Source organism: Podarcis melisellensis, assembly GCF_964234715.1.
Source record: "Podarcis melisellensis genome assembly, chromosome: 9".
In the NCBI taxonomy this organism is placed as follows: Eukaryota; Metazoa; Chordata; class Lepidosauria; order Squamata; family Lacertidae; genus Podarcis; species Podarcis melisellensis.
In genome coordinates, this window is record NC_138541.1 from 5,533,846 (window position 1) to 5,553,437 (window position 19,592).

At 47.4% G+C, this 19,592-nt stretch overlaps 1 protein-coding gene across 1 annotated transcript in view; it reads left to right on the forward strand.

Annotated features, from left to right (window-relative positions):
* Positions 1-19,592, forward strand: part of LZTS3 (leucine zipper tumor suppressor family member 3) — a 327,722-nt gene that overhangs the window by 44,721 nt on the left and 263,409 nt on the right. Inside the window, exons 2-4 of the mRNA XM_081925000.1 lie at positions 8,847-8,943; positions 11,779-12,267; positions 15,208-16,038. Coding sequence (XP_081781126.1) covers positions 11,818-12,267; positions 15,208-16,038 — 1,281 coding nt within the window. The 5' untranslated portion in view covers positions 8,847-8,943; positions 11,779-11,817. The remainder of the gene's footprint in view (positions 1-8,846; positions 8,944-11,778; positions 12,268-15,207; positions 16,039-19,592) is intronic.

Sequence of the window (19,592 nt, forward strand, 5' to 3'; positions counted from 1 at the left end):
AAATGCGATTTTGGTTTTAAATGCAGTGTAAGGTAGTCTCTAGGGACACGGGTGGCGCCGTGGGTTAAACCACAGAGCCTAGGACTTGCCGATCAGAAGGTCAGCAGTTTGAATCCCCGCAACGCTGGTTGCCTTGGCCAATAAAGCGAGATGAGCGCCGCAACCCCAGAGTCGTCCGCGACTGGACCTAATGGTCAGGGGTCCCTTTACCTTTACCTTTATGTCTATACATTGTAGGCTGCCTTGCTATTTAATTTGTATTTGTGGTGCTTTATGTTTAAATACTGTATATATGCTTATATTGTAGGCAGTGGTACCTTGGTTCTTGAAACTGTTTGAAAACAAGACATGGCTTCCGATTGGCTTCCTGCACTGAATCGGAAGCTGCATCGGACGTTTGGCTTCCGAAAAACGTCCGCAAACCGGAACATTTACTTCTATGTTTTTGGCATTTGGGAGCTGATTTGTTTGTCAACTAAGCCATTCGAGAACCAAGGAATGACTGCAGTTTACAACTGCTTTTAATATTGTCTTGTAATGCTGAAATTGCCCTGGAACCTTACGGTGAAGGTCAAGTAATAATGAGGATGATGATAATACTAAATAATGCCTGATGGATGCACCTTGGGATGATGGAAGGACGTCCCTCTTGTTTGTGTGTGATGCGTCTTTGTCGTTCGTCCCCTTTCTTGTTGCAGCGCCATCCCGTTTCCATCTCGCCTGTCCTTTGTCTTGTGATTACTTATGCAAATGGGCGACGCAGCCCCCATAATGGGCATGTTGTCTTCCAGAACAGAAAAGCCTACAATTATCTTATTATTGGGATGAAAGGGAGAAAAAGAAGCCTGTGCGTTGTGTTCACAACCATTTGTTTGTTTGCGTTTCCCCACGCCCGTAGGAGACGGAGGCCTCGTTTGCCACTTTGTCTCAGCTGCTGCCATTCCAAAATGGATTTTGCATTGTTTTTTAAAAATATATTTTTATTGAGTTTGACATTGCTGATTTAAATTCAAACATTAAACATCAAAATCATCCCTGAATCCTTCGACTCCCCTCCGCTCTTCCAGGGTTACCATTATCAATCTTTCCCCTCGCAAACTGCTTCTCTTAGAGTCTCAATTTTTACCGTAGTTTTTCGCACGTTACAAGCTTTGTTCAAATCCTGCCAAAGTTTTTAGTTATTTACAATGTTCTCTTCCATGTTTAGGGAAGCTTTTAATGTTTAATAGACTATTGTATTTTAATATTCTGTTGAAAGCCGCCCAGAGTGGCTGGGGAAACCCAGCCAGATGGGCAGGGTATAAATTATTATTATTACTATTATTATTACTATTATTATTATTATTACATAATACATTATATTTTCCCCCATTCCTTCTTAAAGTTCTTCTCTTCCTGGTTTCTGATTTACCCAGTCAATTTTGCCATTTCAGCGTAGTCTTCTTCAGCCAGTCATCTCTGGTCAGGACTTTATCTTCTTTCCATCTCTGAAATCAGTTGCTGAGACTAAAGGTCCCCGTCTCCCCACAGCTGTCTAAGCCCCCTCTTTGGGGGTTTTTTAACAAGCAATCAGAGACTGTGCCTTTGTGAAGCCAACCTCTCCTCCGCCCTTTTCATGCCTCTCCTGGTTTTAGGAGACAGCAGTAGGGGAGCTTGTTGTCATAGGGAGACATCCATGACTCTCCACCAGCCAGACTCATCTCTTCTTCTCGGTCTCCCCTCTCTCTGGCTTCAGCTTCTGCCTCTGATTCTGCCCTTCTCTCTTGCACAGACTCTCCCCGCTCACTAAACCCTGTTACCTCTTCAGCTTTGACATCTCCTCTTCCCAGCCATCTCCCTCTTCTCCCTCTGGCCACTCATTGTTCTCTCTCCACGAATCCCCTGGCTCTCAGCCTCCTTCCCTTGGGGGTCCCCCAGCTGGTTCCTGCCACCGTTCCTCTGCGTCCAACCAGTCCATGACAGTAAACTATATCAGTTAATGTGATTTCACCACTGTGGAATGCAAGGCGAATAGCGTGATTTCTGGTGGAAGCGTAACTGCAGCAGAACGGAAACACTGGTGCGTGTAATGAATGCAGCAGGGCAGCATGTGAAATATCTTCTTTACACACCTGTCTGACGCTGGAGGCAGAGCTCAGCCTTCGTGGCAACAGACTTATCCGCTCTTGTGACCCTCCCGTGCCTGAGAACGGAAGCTTCCCCCAAAATGTCCACATTCCCAAACTTCCACGCTTCCAATGGCCATGAATGAAGGGTAAACAAGAACACACTGGGCTCCTTTGCTGTTGGTAACTACAAATTTCTCCTTAGAATAGCACTGATTAAGTCCTCCTGGTGTGTTTTGGGACTGGAAAAATGCCCAGGGATTTCTCACACGGCTGCTCCCTAGCACAACATTAATGATTAACCTTCCAGGCCCAAAATGGGCTTATTTCATGTTCTTATCTCAATGGAATTCTATTTTCAAATAGTTGGCAGCTTTAGCCAACTGAGGCCTGGCTCGCATGACCCTCTCCCCCCGTTCCATGAGATTTCATTAAAGCTTTTTCATAATGCAATACAATAAAAAAACCCAGACTAATCTAAATGAAAACAAAACCTGAAAGAGATGATGATGATGATAATGCAGAGTCCTCTTTCAAGGGTAGATCTGAACCCTTGCTTCACACAGAAATTGGTGGACCCTACTAGCAATGACAAACCTAGACAGCATCTTAAAAAGTAGAGACATCACCTTGCCAGCAAAGGTCCGTATAGTGAAAACTATGGTTTTCCCAATAGTGATGTATGGAGGTGAAAGCTGGACCATAAAGAAGGCTGATCGCCGAAGAATTGATGCTTTTGAATTATGGTGCTGGAGAAGACTCTTGAGAGTCCCATGGACTGCAAGAAGATCAAACCTCTCCATTCTGAATGAAATCAGCCCTGAGTGCTCACTGGAAGGACAGATCCTGAAGCTGAGGCTCCAAGACTTTGGCCACCTCATGAGACGAGAAGACACCCTGGAAAGGACCCTGATGTTGGGAAAGATGGAGGGCACAAGGAGAAGGGGACGACAGAGGACGAGATAGTGGGACAGTGTTCTCAAAGCTACCAGCATGAGTTTGACCAAAATGCGGGAGGCAGCGGAGGACAAGAGTGCCTGGCGTGCTCTGGTCCATGGGGTCACGAAGAGTCGGACACGACTAAACGACTAAACAACAACACTAGCTCTAACCCAGCAGCTTCTCCGCCGCAGAAAGTTTGCGGAAAACTGCCCTAAACGGAAGTACATCCCAATCGAGGGGAAGTTGAAGGCTGGGCTTGCTGAAGGTTGTGACCTGGGACAGAAATGAGAGTTGAAACCAGATGGAGGAGGGAGGCCAAAAGGGAGTCCCTTTGTTTTGTGGCACAGGGCCAGACCTCTCACCCCACCCTGAGAGTTCAGTCTTAGCTTGAGAATTTCTTCAGGGCTAAGGACATCCCTTATATTACAGCATTAACCAGTTCAATGAGTGTACGTAGACCTCTTCTTTTTTTTGAAAAAGAGGATTTGCAAAGGACGTCTCCATTTACCACAGGCCAACCCAAACAAAGAGATTCTTTTCAGCCTCGCTTGAACATGGGGAGAAAAAGGAATTAGGCTAAACAAAGACCTGGGATTCAGCTCCCCGGAAATAGAAAACTCGATCAGCGTCGATGATGGAGAAGTTCTCTTTTGTCTCCCCTTTTGTAGTTGCACGAAATCTCTCTTAATGCGTGTTTTCAGCTGAGGAAACCAAAACCCTTTTGGAGCCGTGAGGGAGGGGCTGGTTAAATATTGACTGTGGGCTTAGTCAAGTTTTGTAGGCTAAATCCTGCTCATGTTCAGCCAAACATAACAAACACATACCAGAACGGGGTGGTAATAAAGATGGGAAAGTTCTGTCTCTCTTGCACAAATGATGCAGAAGCAGGGCTTCCAGTCTCTGTCCCGGGAGCCTGAAATGTTATCTTTTAACTCAGCCTTTAGTATTGTGCTGCAGGATCTAAATAATCTTCATGGTTCCTTTAAGGATTTTTTTAAAAAAAAAACCACAAGCAAGGTGCTGGTCCTCATGGTGCAAGGGAAGAATTACAAAGCATATATGATGGTTCTGCTGTTCATATAAAGGTAAAGGGACCCCTGATCATTAGGTCCAGTCGTGGCCGACTCTGGGGTTGCAGCGCTCATCTCGCTTTATTGGCCGAGGGAGCCAGCGTACAGCTTCTGGGTCATGTGGTCAGCATGACTAAGCCCCTTCTGGCAAACCAGAGCAGTGCACGGAAACGCCGTTTACCTTCCCGCTGGAGCGGTACCTATTTATCTACTTGCACTTTGACGTGGTTTCGAACTGCTAGGTTGGCAGGAGCTGGGACCGAGCAACGGGAGCTCACCCCGTCGCGGGGATTCGAACCGCCAACCTTCTGATCGGCAAGCCCTAGGCTCTGTGGTTTAACCCACAGCGCTACCCGCGTCCCACCCGCTGTTCATATAGCATTCTTCAAAAGTCAGGGTGGGTCTTCCAGTAGTAAGAAAATAGTGGTGACAGCGCTAGGAGTGAATTGGGGACCTGCTAGTTTCGTTGCAATAGTGAGAATGGAAGTTTCCGCTCGTGAAATTTTAAGTTCATTAGCACAGAATTTCCCATGATAGTAATGTCAGGGGGGGGGGAGGAATAGGGATGAGGGAGAAAATTGGTTTCGTTGAATTTTAATGAAAAACTAGCTAATTTGAGCTTCCCATACCAATGCATGAACCTATTCTTCAAAATTTGCACGCCTCTGAATTTCACAATGTAGTTCTCCAAATGCTGTGTACAGAAATGCATATACCGGTATAAGGATAAAGTGTACATTAAAATGCAGGTATTAGTGAAACAATAACATACAGAAATGCATTATAATGGGGCAATTTTTTTGCAGAAGCATGTATCTTAATCAAAACTGAATGCAGAGATTTGCTTATTAGGATAAATTTGCACTAAATGCACTAGGTGCATTTTCGTGAGGAAGGAATTCGTGATTTGCTGAGGAAATATGGAGACCTGAATTCAAGACTGGAAGAATGGGAAATGGGGAGAACCCGAAACTGATATATTTGCCTGTTCCCTAGAAAGAAATAGGAGCCTTCTCCCTTGCCCTGTCTCAGTCTGTAGGTGAGTCCCCTTCTTTTAAACCACCCATAATCACCCCCCTTTGCCCGTCTCTTTCAAAAGCATGGCTTTATCATAAGTAGAATCTGACAATCCAACTCCCAGTGCCCGGTGGGCATGCCAGACTATTGTTAGCTAATGAAACAGACTTTGTTCAGCAGCCTCAGTGGGTGCCAAGCATTTTATTTTCCTTTACGGGTTCTCAAAAAGTTTGCCTCCTTAGCCAAGCTGCATGGAGGATGACAGGACGGCGTCAGGAGAGTTGCCATATTTCAAAAATCTATACTACCAACATGGACTGCCATGCATCCAGCGATTTCTGCCCGGAAAGGGGGAGAAACAATTTAAAATACGGATTAAAATACAATTTAAAATGCAGCCTCATTTTAATAGTAGCCCATAGATCAAAACCACAAGGAGAGGGAAACATAAGGATCAGACTGAGTCCAAACCAAAGGCCAGGCGGAACAGCTCTGTCTTGCAGGCCCTGCGGAAAGATGTCAAGTCCTGCAGGGCCCTAGTCTCTTGTGACAGAGTGTTCCACCAAGTCGGGGCCAGTACTGAAAAGGCCCTGGCCCTAGTTGAAACCAATCTAACCTCCTTGCAACTTGGGACATCCAAAATGTTATTTGTGGACCTTAAGGTCCTCTGTGGGGCATACCAGGAGAGGCGGTTCTGTAGGTATGTGGGTCCTAGGCAGCATAGGGCTTTAAAGGTCAAAAGCAGCACCTTAAACCTGACCCTGTACTCCATCGGGAGCCAGTGCAGTTGGTAAAGCACTGGATGAATGTGATGTGATGTGATCTTTTTTAGCAGGTCTAAAATGATGCACATCTGGGCAAAAAACTCCCCAAATTTCTACATAGATGCTCATGGGGCCTGAACTGGCAGTGACTGAACTGGAACAAGACCTTTGGGTCATAAAGGATGGCTCAGTAGAGGTGTTGGCCCTGTATTTGACGGCTGTGAAAAAGAATGGTGTGCTCCGTGTGGATCATTCGGAAAGGGAATGAAAACAACATTTCCAATATTACGACGCTGTCGAACAAATTGATAGTGCAGTCCTTGTCACCTCGCCTCAAAAAAGATATTGCAGAGCTGGAAAAGGTTAAGAAAGGGACAATCCAAACCCATCAAGGAGATGGATCGACTCTCCTGTGAAGGAAAATTGCAGCATTTGGAGCTTTTTAGTTTAGGGGAAAGGTGAATAGAGGTCTATAACAAATATCAGGAGATATCCAGTGAAGCTGAAGACTGGGAAATTCGAGAGAGGCAAAAGGAGGTACTTCTTCACACAAAAGCATATTTGATGCTAAGGAGTCTCTGCAGGTGCTTAAATTTTCTTGATCAGCTGGTCGTTTCAATGATTAATTTGTATTTGTGGTGTTTAAACATTGTATATGCCTAGGGACGTGGGTGGCGCTGTGGTCTAAACCACAGAGCCTAGGACTTGCCAATCAGAAGGTTGGCAGTTTGAATCCCCAAAACGGGGTGAGCTCCCATTGCTCGGTCCCGGCTCCTGCCAACCTAGCAGTTCAAAAGCACGTCAAAGTGCAAGTAGATAAATAGGTACCACTCTGGCGAGAAGGTAAACGGCATTTCCATGCACTGCTCCGGTTCGCCAGAAGTGGCTTAGTCATGCTGGCCACATGACCCAGAAGCTGTATGCCGGCTCCCTCGGCCAGTAAAGCGAGATGAGCGCCGCAACCTCAGAGTTGTTTGCAACTGGACCTAACGGTCAGGGGTCTCTTTACCTTTATGTCTATACATCGTAGGTTGCCTTTATGTCTATACATTGTAGGCTGCCTAAACTGTTTGAGAACCGTACCACATGGAACAGCGAAACATAAATACTTTAATTACATGCGAACCCACTCGGACCCTGAGGTCAGTATCTGAGCCCCTTCTCTGTGTGCCCCCTCTCAGGGAGCGTTCTGGGGGCTGGCAGAGAGAGAGCAGGGGCCTTTTCTGTAACGGAAGGCTGCTTGAGTTGGAACAGTGCAGGATTTTGCTTCCCGAAAAACATAACTCAGGATCTGTTACGGCGGCGGAAGAAGAGCAGCTTCTGCAAGTTGTCCGTTTTTCTTTATTACAAGGGCTGAACAAACCACGCACCCGCCATCAACGGGCAGTGAACAGATTTATAGCTGGTCTTTGCCACATTGAGAGCTCTGCCGTGCCGCCAGGCAGGGAAGGCAAAATTTAAGGCGCGCTCTGGCCTTGATCCGAGAAAGTCCTTGGCTGCGTCGTCACTCCCTTGCTTTATGGTCTGTTCTCTTGCAGGTGCAAGGAGCAAATTATGGGTCTGTTAGGACCATATTTTTCGAAGCCTGTGAGTCCGGTGGTTCAAAACTGACCATAAGGGAATCTTCATGTACAGTGCTAAGTTCTCTTTTGGGCGGGGAGTGTTGACTCTTTTCTTCCTTTTTCCCACCATTCTTGGTGCCTGGAATTCCATTTATAGTTACATTTCAGAGCCCTGGGAAATGTACTTTTCCCAAGGCAATGGTAGCCAGGGTACTACCAGGTACTTCCCAGGGCTCCTGGCACTTAGGACATTGACAACAGTCAGGTCAGTGGGTGGGAATAAGGGGGAGTTCTTCTGCGGCTCAGGTTAAATCCAAGTCGGGGCATAACTCAGGATTCTTAATGTTCACCTTGTACAGTGGTTTCTCGGGTTACAGACGCTTCAGGTTACGCGATTTCGGCTTGCACACCGTGCCAAACCTGGGAGTACCGGAACACGCGTTGTGCTTTCGCAGAAGCACCAAATTGCGACCTGCGTGTGTGCAGGCGCGACACTGTGGGTTGCGAATGGTGTAGGTTGCGAACGTGCCTCCCGCACGGATCCCTTTTGCAATCCGAGGTTCCACTGTATTGAAAGTAGCATTATGAATAAGTGAGATTTGTATACGAAGCCAATGAATTATGGACTTCAGTGAAATCTGACATCAGGAATCGCAAGGCAGAGAAACCAGTAGGAGAACACTTCAGTCTCCCAGGACATTCTATACAAGCTCTCAAAGTCGCTGTCTTGTTGCAAAAGAATTTCAGAAATAGACTGGAAAGAGAAGTTGCTGAGTTGCACCTTATTACCAAACTTAAAACCATGGAGAGACCTGGTTTGAATAGAGACATTGGATTCTTACCTCATTATACACGATAAAGCTATTTTTGGCCATCTCACCCCTTGCTTTTTCCTGTAAGACAAATTGCAATCGTTAACAGGTCTACCACACCTATCAGCCAATCACCCATTCCCACCACCCTTCTGAGTAATACCCCTCCCCACCTTCTCACTATATAGAAGGGTCTGGTGACTTCTGTTTCAGTGTATCTGAAGAAGTGTGCATGCACACGAAAGCTCATACCCAGAACAAACTTAGTTGGTCTCTAAGGTGCTACTGGAAGGAATTTTTTTATTTTGTTTCAGTCATTTATGAGTGTGGAAGGGAACAGATACATCCTGTGTTCAGGTGGTGAAGGGTTACCTGGGCAAATGCCATTTTTTTTGCTCGTATACAACATCTGAGGTGGCTTTTGTGATTCCTGTTTCTCCAGAGGCGCTTCTTGGGTGAAGCTTCTGGGGCGAACACATGTCAGGGTAAGGGGCAGAATGAAAATTGTATTGTTTTCAAGACTTTCCGGGCCTTGTTTTAATCTGTTTTATCTTCTTCCATTCCATTTCTTTAGCACCTATAACCAGGCCTGTGAATGAGCGGGGATCGTTTGGGAACCTAGGAGGTGCTGTGTCGCGGCCGGAGATTTAGACCTGAGCCGGCTCATTCAAGTAAATAAAATCACTATTCTGTCTTGTTCAAGGGAGGGATAAGGACTCGATGACCTCGAGGCCAACCCACGAGAGCACCGCATCCTAAGCTAATTCCTTTTCTTCCTCACTGCCCTGCAGTCAACCCAATTCGTCCCTTTTGCTGATTGACATTTCCCTGGTCAGAATCTGCACCCCCCGTGGTTGGTGAGTGAGTTTGCATGGGGGTTATTAATAGCAATCTCTCCCTGCTGGGTGAGGAGACTTGTCATTCCTCTGTGGCCATTGGTTCTTCTGAACATGCCACAACTCAGTGACAGAGGATGAGTTCAGGTATATGGGAATAAGGCATCTTGAATTTTTCAAATTCCAAAAACTAGGGATGCTAAAAAAAGAAAGAAATTAACCTGACTTGGAAATTCGAAAGATATTTCAGTTACATTAATACAATTTAGTTTTGTTTGGTAAGTAGTGTGCATAAAATTGCATAGAAACCATTAAAAATGATTGCCAAGTACTTGCAGGCATTTCTTGTTGTTGCTGTTGTTATTTATTTAGCATTATGTGGTGTTTTCAGAAGGTGAAAGTCTTCGGTTTTCCTAAAGCAGTATATGTGCTTCTTCATGAAGTGCAGACTTGCCGAGCTAAATGTTGTCCAATCACAAAAATAACAGGAGATTTAGAGACACCCCCCCACCCCCACCCCCCGTTGAAGAAATTGGCAAAAATTACGTTTCACCCCCTAAAATGGCATGCCCTGGTATGGAAAGGTGCCTGAATTGGTCACATGGAACCTGTGACTCCATGCTACCTTGAAGAAATGTCTTACACACACACACACACACCCATAGACACAAACACACATTGTCTCTCCCCACTTCATGCATATGCATACAGCTAAATGGTTAAGTCTTCGACTTCCCCGGTTTTCAAATGGCAGCAGCGAGGAGCTGCAGGCATCATATCTGTGGATCTCGACCTGTTTGGTGAAACATGTCTCTCCCCTCGCTCCTCCAGTTTCATCACCTGCTTGTAGGCACCTGATTAGCTACTGTGAGCAGGGGATAAGAGACCAGACGAGTCTATGGCCTCATCCAGCAGCCAAGGCTCTCCTTAGATTATGATGCAATTAACTACCAGCCTCCCTGACATTTAGCAGCTGATACTGGAACGGCATTCATAGGATCATAGAATCGGCGAGTTTGAAGGGACCCCGAGGGTCTTCTCGTCCAGCGTTTCCCAAACTCGGGTCTCCAGCTGTTTTGGGACTACAACTCCCATCTTCCCTAGGCTTAGTGGTCAGGGAAGATGGAAGTTGTAGTCCAAAAAACAGCAGGAGATTGGCCTGATCCAACAGCACTTTTCTCACAGCACTGGGGACTAGACGTGTTGTTTTGTGGCTCTCTCTGTGTGTTTGTGTGTAGCTGTTGTGGTTTTCCGAACGCCAGTGCACTTAACATCCTTGCTGCAGGATGCTATTGGTGTATGTGTGTGTGCGCATGCGTGTGTGTGTGCATGTGTGTGTGTTGGAAAGGGAGCATGGAGGCGTTGGTAGCTGTGGTTTTGCTGTACGTGCAGCAATCGTAATTACGTCCGGTTTGCTGTTGTGCTACTCCCTGCCGTCTCGGTGTGAAGGTTGCCGCGCTTTGCTAGCTTTCTGCCCATCCAAACTGCCCCTTCGCTGATGCCCCCTTTGCAAGGAGTCAGGGAGACTGTAGTCTGGAACACCCTCCTTTCTCTGACCAATAAAGTCTGGAATTTTACACTCCTGCTGTTTTGATGTGTAGTTTTTATACCATTCTTCCGTTTTTCGCTGCGTTTTGTTTCGTACCGCTTATATATTTTTTAAATGTTCGGCAGCTCAGAAACGATGCGAAAGAGGTGAGCAGGAGTTGCGATTCGCCAGCCCCTGGCCCTTACCCTGGCCCAGAAACAAGAATCGTAAGGATGCAAGTAGAGCCCTGCAGGATCAGGCCCATGGCCCATCTAGCTCTCAGCATCCTTTTCCCCACAGTGGCCAACCAGAAAGAAAAGCTTGCAAGCAAGACCTGAGTGCCCACAGCCCTCTCTCAGTTTGGGATTCCAAGGTTTACTGCCTCCCCCGGTGGAGATGGAGACAAGCCATTGTGGCTAGTAGCCACTGATAGCATGCCGTTGGGTTGAATTGGCTCCCGCAGGACGTAGTGATGGCTGCCATCTTGGATGGCTTTAAAGGGGGAGGCGGGGAAACCATGGAGGACACCTGTGGCTGTGAGCCACGATGACAGTGTTCTGTCCCCCAGGGTCAGAGACAATACGCCCTCTGAATCCCAGCTGCTGGGCGGCTTCCAACAAAATATTAAAATACAGTAATGCATCAAACATTAAAAGCTTCCCTAAACAGGGCTGCCTTCAGATGTCTTCTAAAAGTCTGGTGGTTGTTGTTCTCTTTGACATCTGGTGGGAGGGCGTTCCACAGGGCGGGTGCCACTACCGAGAAGGCCCTCTGCCTGGTTCCCTGTAATTTGGCTTCTCGCAGGGAGGAAACCGCCAGAAGGCCCTCGGCGCTGGACCTCGGTGTCCGGGCAGAACGATGGAGGTGGAGACGCTCCTTCAGGTATACTGGACCGAGGCCGTTTAGGGCTTTAAAGATCACCACAAACTTGCACACAGATCCTGCTTGGATGCTTCCAGTTGTGGCCATCTCTTTGGCTACTTTGAATACAGGATACTAGACTGGCTAGATGGGCCTTTGGTGAGGTCTTCCCACGTTTATTCCCCTTGTGCCTCCACAGCTGGGCTTCTTTTGTGCTCACGGCTGCTCCAATCAACCTCTTTTTGTGACGTCCTGTTCTTTCCCCCCTTTCTCTCTCCCAGTGCCACTGACGTCTTGTGCCTCCACTACCATACCCTGCCATGGCCAAATTAGAGACCCTCTCCGTCCTTAGTGACGCCAGCTACCACAACAAGGAAGCCTTCCACCCTTTCGACCCCAGGCTCACCGAACCCGCCTCCCAGGGCACGATGGGAAGCGTCGGCAGCGGCGTCGCCGGCGAGCAAGAGTTCGCCATGAAGAGCGTGGGTACCAGGACGCAGAGCGGCGGGCGCCAGGTCGATGGGTCCCGGAACAGCTACTCCACACGGGAGATCTCGAACCGCTACTCCGGGGAGGAGAAGACCTACAAGACGGAGAAGATCTCCCACTCCATCTTCATCAACGGGGACCTGCGCAAGAGCGAGAAAGGGAAGGCGGACCTCTGTGGGAACGTCGCGGCCAACAACGAGAAGAACATCCCACCTCCTCCGCAGTACAGAGAACCCAGTAACCCACCAAAGATATTGCCAGTCTCTGGTAAACTAGACCAGGTGAGACTCAATTTGCATCCTAGAAGAGGGGGTACCCAGACCGTGGTCTGTGAACAGCCACACTGGTCCACGGCCTTCATCCCGGTGGTCTGTGGGATGACCACATTAAATGTTTGCATTCATTCTCAATTGTATTTTCATTGCTTCCTTTATTTCTTCCAGACTGCGTTTCATTGTATTGCAGTTTGAAGGAAGCATTTTTTAAAACACGGTTAAAATTAACAAAACATCTAGCTCTTCGCATGTACAACAGGTGGTGCTTGGTTGTTTGGTTATAAGTCACTTGGAGTTGCCTTGGGCAAGATGATGATGATGATGATAATTTATTATTTATACCCCGTCCATTTGGCTGGGTTTCCCAGCCACTCTGGGCGGCTTCCAACAGACTATTCAAATACAGTGGTCTGTTAAACATTAGAAGCTTCCCTAAACAGGGCTGCCTTCAGATGTCTTCTAAACGTCTGGTAGTTGTTTTTCTCTTTGACATCTGGTGGGAGGGCATTCCAGAGGGCGGGCGCCACTACCAAGAAGGCCCTGTGCCTTGTTCCCTGTAACTTGGCTTCTCGCAGTGAGGGAACCACCAGAAGGACCTCAGTGTCCGGGCAGAACAAAGGGGGTGGAGACGCTCCTTCAGTGACACAAACAAATTTAATAAATCACCATCATCCTCGTTAAGTGGTCTGCCAAGACCCCCCACAGTTTTCAGGTGGGGCATGGCCGGGGGTTGGAATTTGAGACCTGATGTCCTAGGAACATAGGAAGCTGCCAAGTCAAACAATTGGTGGAGAAATTCCAGACCCTCAACCATCTTGGTTGCCCTAAACCAGGCATAGGCAAACTCAGCCCTCCAGATATTTTGGGACTACAAATCACATCATCCCTGACCACTGGTTCTGTTAGCTAGGGATGATGGGAGTTGTAGTCCCAAAACATCTGGAGGGCCGAGTTTGCCTATGCCTGCCCTAAACTGTACACCTTCTAGCCTGTCAACATTCTTAAATTGTGGTGCCCAGAACTGGTCACAGGACTCCAGGTGTGGTCTGACCAAGGCAGAATAGAGTGGTACTATGACTTCCCTTGACCAAGATACTAGACTTCTGTTGATGCAGCCTAGAATAGCATGAGTGGTTTTTTTTTGTTGCATCACACCGTGGACTCATGTTCAGCTTGTGGTCCACTAAGATCCCCTAGATCCTTTTCACATGTACTACTAGTAAGCCAGTTGTTCCCCATCTTATATTTGTGCATGTAGTTCTCCTTGCCTAAATGCAGAACCTGACATTTGTCCCTATTGAAATTCATTCTGTTACTTTGGGCCTAGTTCTCCAATCTCTTGCGGTCATATTGAATCTCAATTCTGTCTTCCGTGGCATTAGCTACCCCTCCCAACTTGGTGTCATTTGCAGGTCTGATGAGCTAGAAGCAGGTTTCTCATTTCCCAGGGCTTCCGGCGTCAGAGCTGCATCTGTTGGACTGACTTTGGGAAACTGCACCCTTTCTGCCCAGCCTTTTTGCCCTTAATGTGAAGGTGTTTTACGTATTTGCGACCACTTTTGGCATGGCAGGATCTGTTAAAACCTGTGTCTGATTTGTACACATCTTTGGGTTGGGGTTTTTTAAAAAAAGTTTTTATGTAGTAATAACAATAATAATTTTATTTTTTATACCCCGCTCATCTGAGCCACTCTGAGCGGCTTCCAGCAAAATAAAAAATATATTTTAAAAATCCACAAAACATCGAGCATTAAAAACCTCCCTATACAGGAATGTCAGATGTCTTCTAAAAATCATATAGTTGTTTATCTGTTTTACGTCTGATGGAAGGGCGTTCCACAGGGCGGGTGCCACTACCGAGAAGGCCCTCTGCCTGGTTCCCCTGTAGTTTCACTTCTTGCATTGAGGGTACCCCCAGAAGGCCCTCGGAGCTGGAGAAGAAAAATGAGAAACACAAATAGCGCAGGAATCACATGCGGACATCGTCTTTTCCTGCCTCATTCTCCCTGTCCCCATAAAGCTGGGTGACTGTCAAGGAGGAGGGCGGTTGCCTGGGGGGAGAGGTGGAGAAGAAGGAGGGGAGGGATGTTGTGGGTAGAAGGAGAGGGAAAACACAGAAGGCACTCCTCACTTTCAGGGTTAATATTTATATCCCTCCTTATAGACCACACACACCATCAAGTTACTTTGTCGTTTCCTTGCATTTCTCAAGATCTCTGTATAAAACCAAGGAACTGTTCGTTACTGAAGCTGGGGAGGATTTTTGTTGTTGGGGGAGATTTTAAGAAGAGAAACAGTCATGCAAAAGTGTTCCCCCACTTTTTTGCCATAGCTTTATTTTGGGCTGCCAGTTAAAGCTGCCGGTTCCTCAAGAGAGAAATAGAGATAACACAGGAAATTATGGGCTGCAAGTTAATGAAAGGATGTGCTGCCCCCTCCCCCAGGCTCCCCTGAACTTTCCTCAAGTCACCCCAGGGTGCTATGGTACACCGGTTGAAAACCAATGCTCAGGATTGGAATATCACCGGACATATTGGAAGAGATAAAGGATTTGGATTATCATAAAAGGAGGAAATGATAAATAATAGGACCCACTAAGGCAGCCTTTCTCAACCTGTGGGTCCCCAGATGTTGTTGAACTACAACTCCCATCAGCCCTAGCTAGCAAGGCCAGAGCTCAGGGATGATGGGAGTTGCAGTCCAACAACATCTGGGGACCCACAGGTTGAGAACCACTGCACTAAGGGGACGATGGAAGTCCAGGAGATTTCTTGGAATCTTGTTTTTATGATTTATGCTTGATATATCTCTGTGAAATTTTAATTTGAAAAACAAAATAAATATCTTTTTAAAAAAAAGAAAACCAGTGCTCTAGCCAACTGAGCTGTGTCAATCCTCTCGTGTTTAATTTGCTGTCCTGTTTTTTTCTTTCCCTCCTCCTTGCAGAGCAACGAGCCCTTAGTTAGACCTTCAGCCTTTAAGCCCGTAGTCCCTAAAAACTTCCATTCCATGCAGAACCTGTGCCCGCCTCAGAACAACGGCATCTCGGAGACCCGGAAGACCTTGAACCACACCAACAGCAATAGCCCTTCCACGGTCAAAAGTGGGATGGAGAAGGCCAGCCATAACAGGACTACCAACCAGGCGGGCGGCCTCTCCGATTCCGGGCGGAACTCTTTGACCAGCCTGCCCACCTACGGCACAGGCTATAGCCAGCACATCGGGCCCATGAGCGCCTCAACCAGCCACATAAACCGCATTGGGACCACCTACGTGGACAAGAACATTGTGGGCTACAATGGGATATCTACCTCAGACAGCGGCCGGTCTTCCAGCAAGAGCACGTCTTCGTTTAGCCGGCTCAACCACCTCAACGAGACGATGCCCTTCCACTCGCCCTCGACGGACGACATCATCCAGGACTTGGAAGACCGGCTGTGGGAGAAGGAGCAGGAGGTCCTTCAGATGAGGAGGAACCTCGACAAGAGTGAGGCGGCCATCTACCAGGTCTTTGAGGAGAAGCAGAAGATCTGGGAGCGAGAGATGGAGGACCTGCGGCAGAATTACGCCAACAAGCTGCAGCAGGTGTCCAAGAAGGCACAGAGGGCGCAGCAGGCTCTGCAGCTGCAGATCTTCAAGCTCCAGCAGGAGAAGAAGAAGCTCCAGGATGATGTGGGGCAGCTCCTCCAGCAGCGGGAAGAGCTGGAGAAGAAGTTTGTGGCTTTCAAGAAGGAGCAGGCCGAGTTCCTTCCCAAGATCGAGGAGACCAAGTGGGAGGTGAGAGGCAGTGTGGTCCGTGTCACAGACAGCCAACTTGGGGGCCTTCAAGATAATAATAATAATAATAATAATAATAATAATAATAATAATAATAATAATAATAATAATAATTTATTTGTACTCTGCCCATCTGGCTGGGTTTCCCCAGCCACTCTGGGCGGCTTCCAACTAAGATTAAAAATACATCAAAATGTCACACATTAAAAACTTCCCTGAACAGGGCTGCCTTCAGATGTCTTCTAAATGTTAGGTAGTTGTTTATCTCTTTGACATCTGATGGGAGGGCGTTCCACATGGTGGGCATCACCACCGAGAAGGCCCTGTGCCTGGTTCCCTGTAGCTTTGCTTCTCCCAGTGAGGAAACCGCCAGAAGGCCCTCAACACTGGACCTCAGTGTCTGGGCAGAATGATGGAGGTGGAGACGCTCCTTCAGGTTTACTGGGCCAAGGCTGTTTAGGGCTTTAAAGGTCAACACTTGGATAATTTCTTTCAATCCTGCGGTTTATCAATTATCTAAAGAAATAAACTCAGGCACCCAAATCTTAGGGCGCTTCGACTTTTGTCAGTGTTTTGGGGTTGGATTCCATTGCATACTGGTAAATTCAGGTTGTTAAATTATAGTGGATTGGGAGGTCTTGTGCAGCAATCTTGGTTTTCCCAAAAGACTGGACTTTTCGCAATAAGGGGGGGCGGGTGATGCACAGGAAAGTGTGAGATAATAACACTTGCTTTGATGCAATCTCATCTAACCTCCCTGCAAGCAAATAGGAATGAATGCATGTTAAATAGCCAATGGTGTCTAATCTCCCTGCAAGCAAATCTGGGTGCAGCCTCATTAAACTGGTCATCTGGAAGCAAGCCTTAACATTACAAGGTTCTTACAAAAACGCTGTTGTGCGCCACCAAAACGCAACCTGCAGAATTGACTCTCCGCAGACAGCAGGCTTGGTTAAAAAGTCTGCAAGCTGCTGTTTGAGATCAACTCAGGGTGATCACAGAATGCAGATTCCTTCAGGTTTTGTGCTTCAGGAGACAGTGGGGAGGAGTATCAAGCAGCTTAAAAATGTCAAGGGACCCCTGAGCATTAGGTCCAGTCGTGACCGACTCTGGGGTTGCGGCACTCATCTCGCTTTACTGGCTGAGGGAGCCGGCGTACAGCTTCCGGGTCATGTGGCCAGCATGACTAAGCCGCTTCTGGCGAACCAGAGCAGTGCACAGAAACGCCGTTTACCTTCCCATCGGAGTGGTACCTATTTATCTACTTGCACTTTGATGCGCTTTCGAACTGCTAGGTTGGCAGGAGCAGGGACCCAGCAACAGGAGCTCAACCCATCATGGGGATTCGAACCGCCGACCTTCTGATCGGCAAGTCCTAGGCTCTGTGGTTTAACCCACGGTGCCACCCGCGTCCATCAAGCAGCTTAGGCTTGGTCTATAATGACTCTTTTGAGTTGTGCCCTGTTTGGACTAGCAGGAAACCAGCACAATGAACCATGCTCTTTCGTCGATCGAATTGTGGCTTAGGTGCTCCATACGCCCTTTGGAGAGAAATGAAATGGAAGAGCTTGTGAGTCTTCAGGGGCCTTTTAAAAGCATCAAAGTGTGTCTGAGCAAACATGCCTGACCCCCCCCCCCAAAGACTCCCTCTGAAAAGCACTTAAAAGAGAGTGTGTTAACTGTACCCTTTTATGTTGGCCCAATAGTGTTCTTCCTCAGACTCATAGCTGTCAACCTTCCCTTTTTTGGCGGGAAATTCCCTTATTCCAGGGCCGTTTCCCGCTGCTATCCCAGATTGTTAGATATCCAGTAGACTGTCCCTGGGACATGTGAGGCTGCTGATCCCTTATTTTCGAGGCTGCTGTTCCCTTATTTTCAAATCTGAAAGTTGACAGCTATGCTCAGACTTAGGTGCTCACCTCTGCAAAAAAGGCCTCCATTCTGTTACAAGTAGGCCAATGTTAACCCCGGTGTTTCAAAAGCAACCTTCCCTAACCTGGAGCCTTCCAAATGTTTTGGATTACATCTCCCATGAGTGCCTGCCAGCATGGCAGGGCTGATGTGAGTTCTAGTCCAAGGTCTCTGGAAGGTACCAGACTGGTGAAGGCTGTTCCGGACGCTTCAGTCAAAGCTATTGCCTTAGTATGGTACCTTCAGGAGGTGCCAATGGCAATTCAAGAGTCCTCAAGGTTGTGGTTACACCACAGGTGGGTATCAATGACCAGGAACTCAATCACCAGCCAAGAGACACATCCTTCTCTTTGATGGCACGAGTTGCATGTGCCATCTGCCAGGGATTCTTTAATAATAATAATAATAATTTATTATTTATACCCCGCCCATCTGGCTGGGTTTCCCCAGCCACTCTGGGCAGCTCAACAGAATATTAAAAACACAACCAAACATCAAACATTTAAAAATTTCCCAATACAGGGCTGCTTTCAGGTGTCTTCTAAACGTCAGATAGTTGACATCTGATGGGAGGGTGTTCCACAGGGCGGGTGCCACTACCAAGAAGGCCCTCTGCCTGGTTCCCTGTAATCTCACAGTGAGGGAACCGCCAGAAGGCCCTTGGAGCTGGACCTCGGTGTCTGGTGGGTGGGGACGCTCCTTCAGATATACTGGGCTGAGGCCGTTTAGGGCTTTAAAGGTCAGCACCAACACCTTGAATTGGGCTTGGAAACATACTGGGAACCAATGAAGGTTTTTCAGGACCGGTGTTATGTGGTCTCGGCGGCCACTCCCAGTCACCAATCTGTCTGCCGCATTCTGGATTAGTTGAAGTTTCCAAGTCACCCTCAAAGGTAGCCCCACATAGAGCCCATTGCAGTAGTCCAAGCAGGAGATAACCAAAGCATGCGCCACGCTGGCGAGACAGTGGTTTCTGCATTGCAGGAGGTTGCTAGGGCCCCAACTCTTCATTTCTATGAGTCCGTGAATTTCTGGCAGGGGTACCATTAGGCTACCTTGCTGCCAAGACATAGATGGGAGTTTGCCCTTTAGGTTGTGTTTCTCCTTTCTTTCATTATTCCCTCACTGTGCTATTTGATCCTTCCCACGATGCTGACTTCTTGAAGCCAATGGAAGCTTGAAGGAGTGGCAGAGTGGAGTTTTGGTGGAAATCAAGGTCAGTTGAGACTCTTAGCTAATGATTATTATTATTATTATTATTATTATTATTATTATTATTATTTTGTATTTATATCCCGCCCTCCCCAGCCGAAGCTGGGCTCAGAGTGGCTAACAACAGTAAAAGCAACACAGTTTACATAAAATCACAATCAATTAATTAAAATACATTCTAAAATCAATTCATTATAAAATCAGTTCAGAATCAAATTAAAGGCAACCATTGGGCTAGAGTGCTATGAGGATTACAGAAGGAGAGAGTGGGTCAGACTGCACCTTGGCCAAAGGCCTGGTGGTCTTGCAAGTCCTGCAGAAAGATGTCAAGTCCCACAGGACCCTAGTCTCTTGTGACAGAGCGTTCCACCAAGTAGGGGCCACGGCCGAAAAAGCCCTGGCTCTGGTTGAGGCCAGCCTAACCTCCCTGT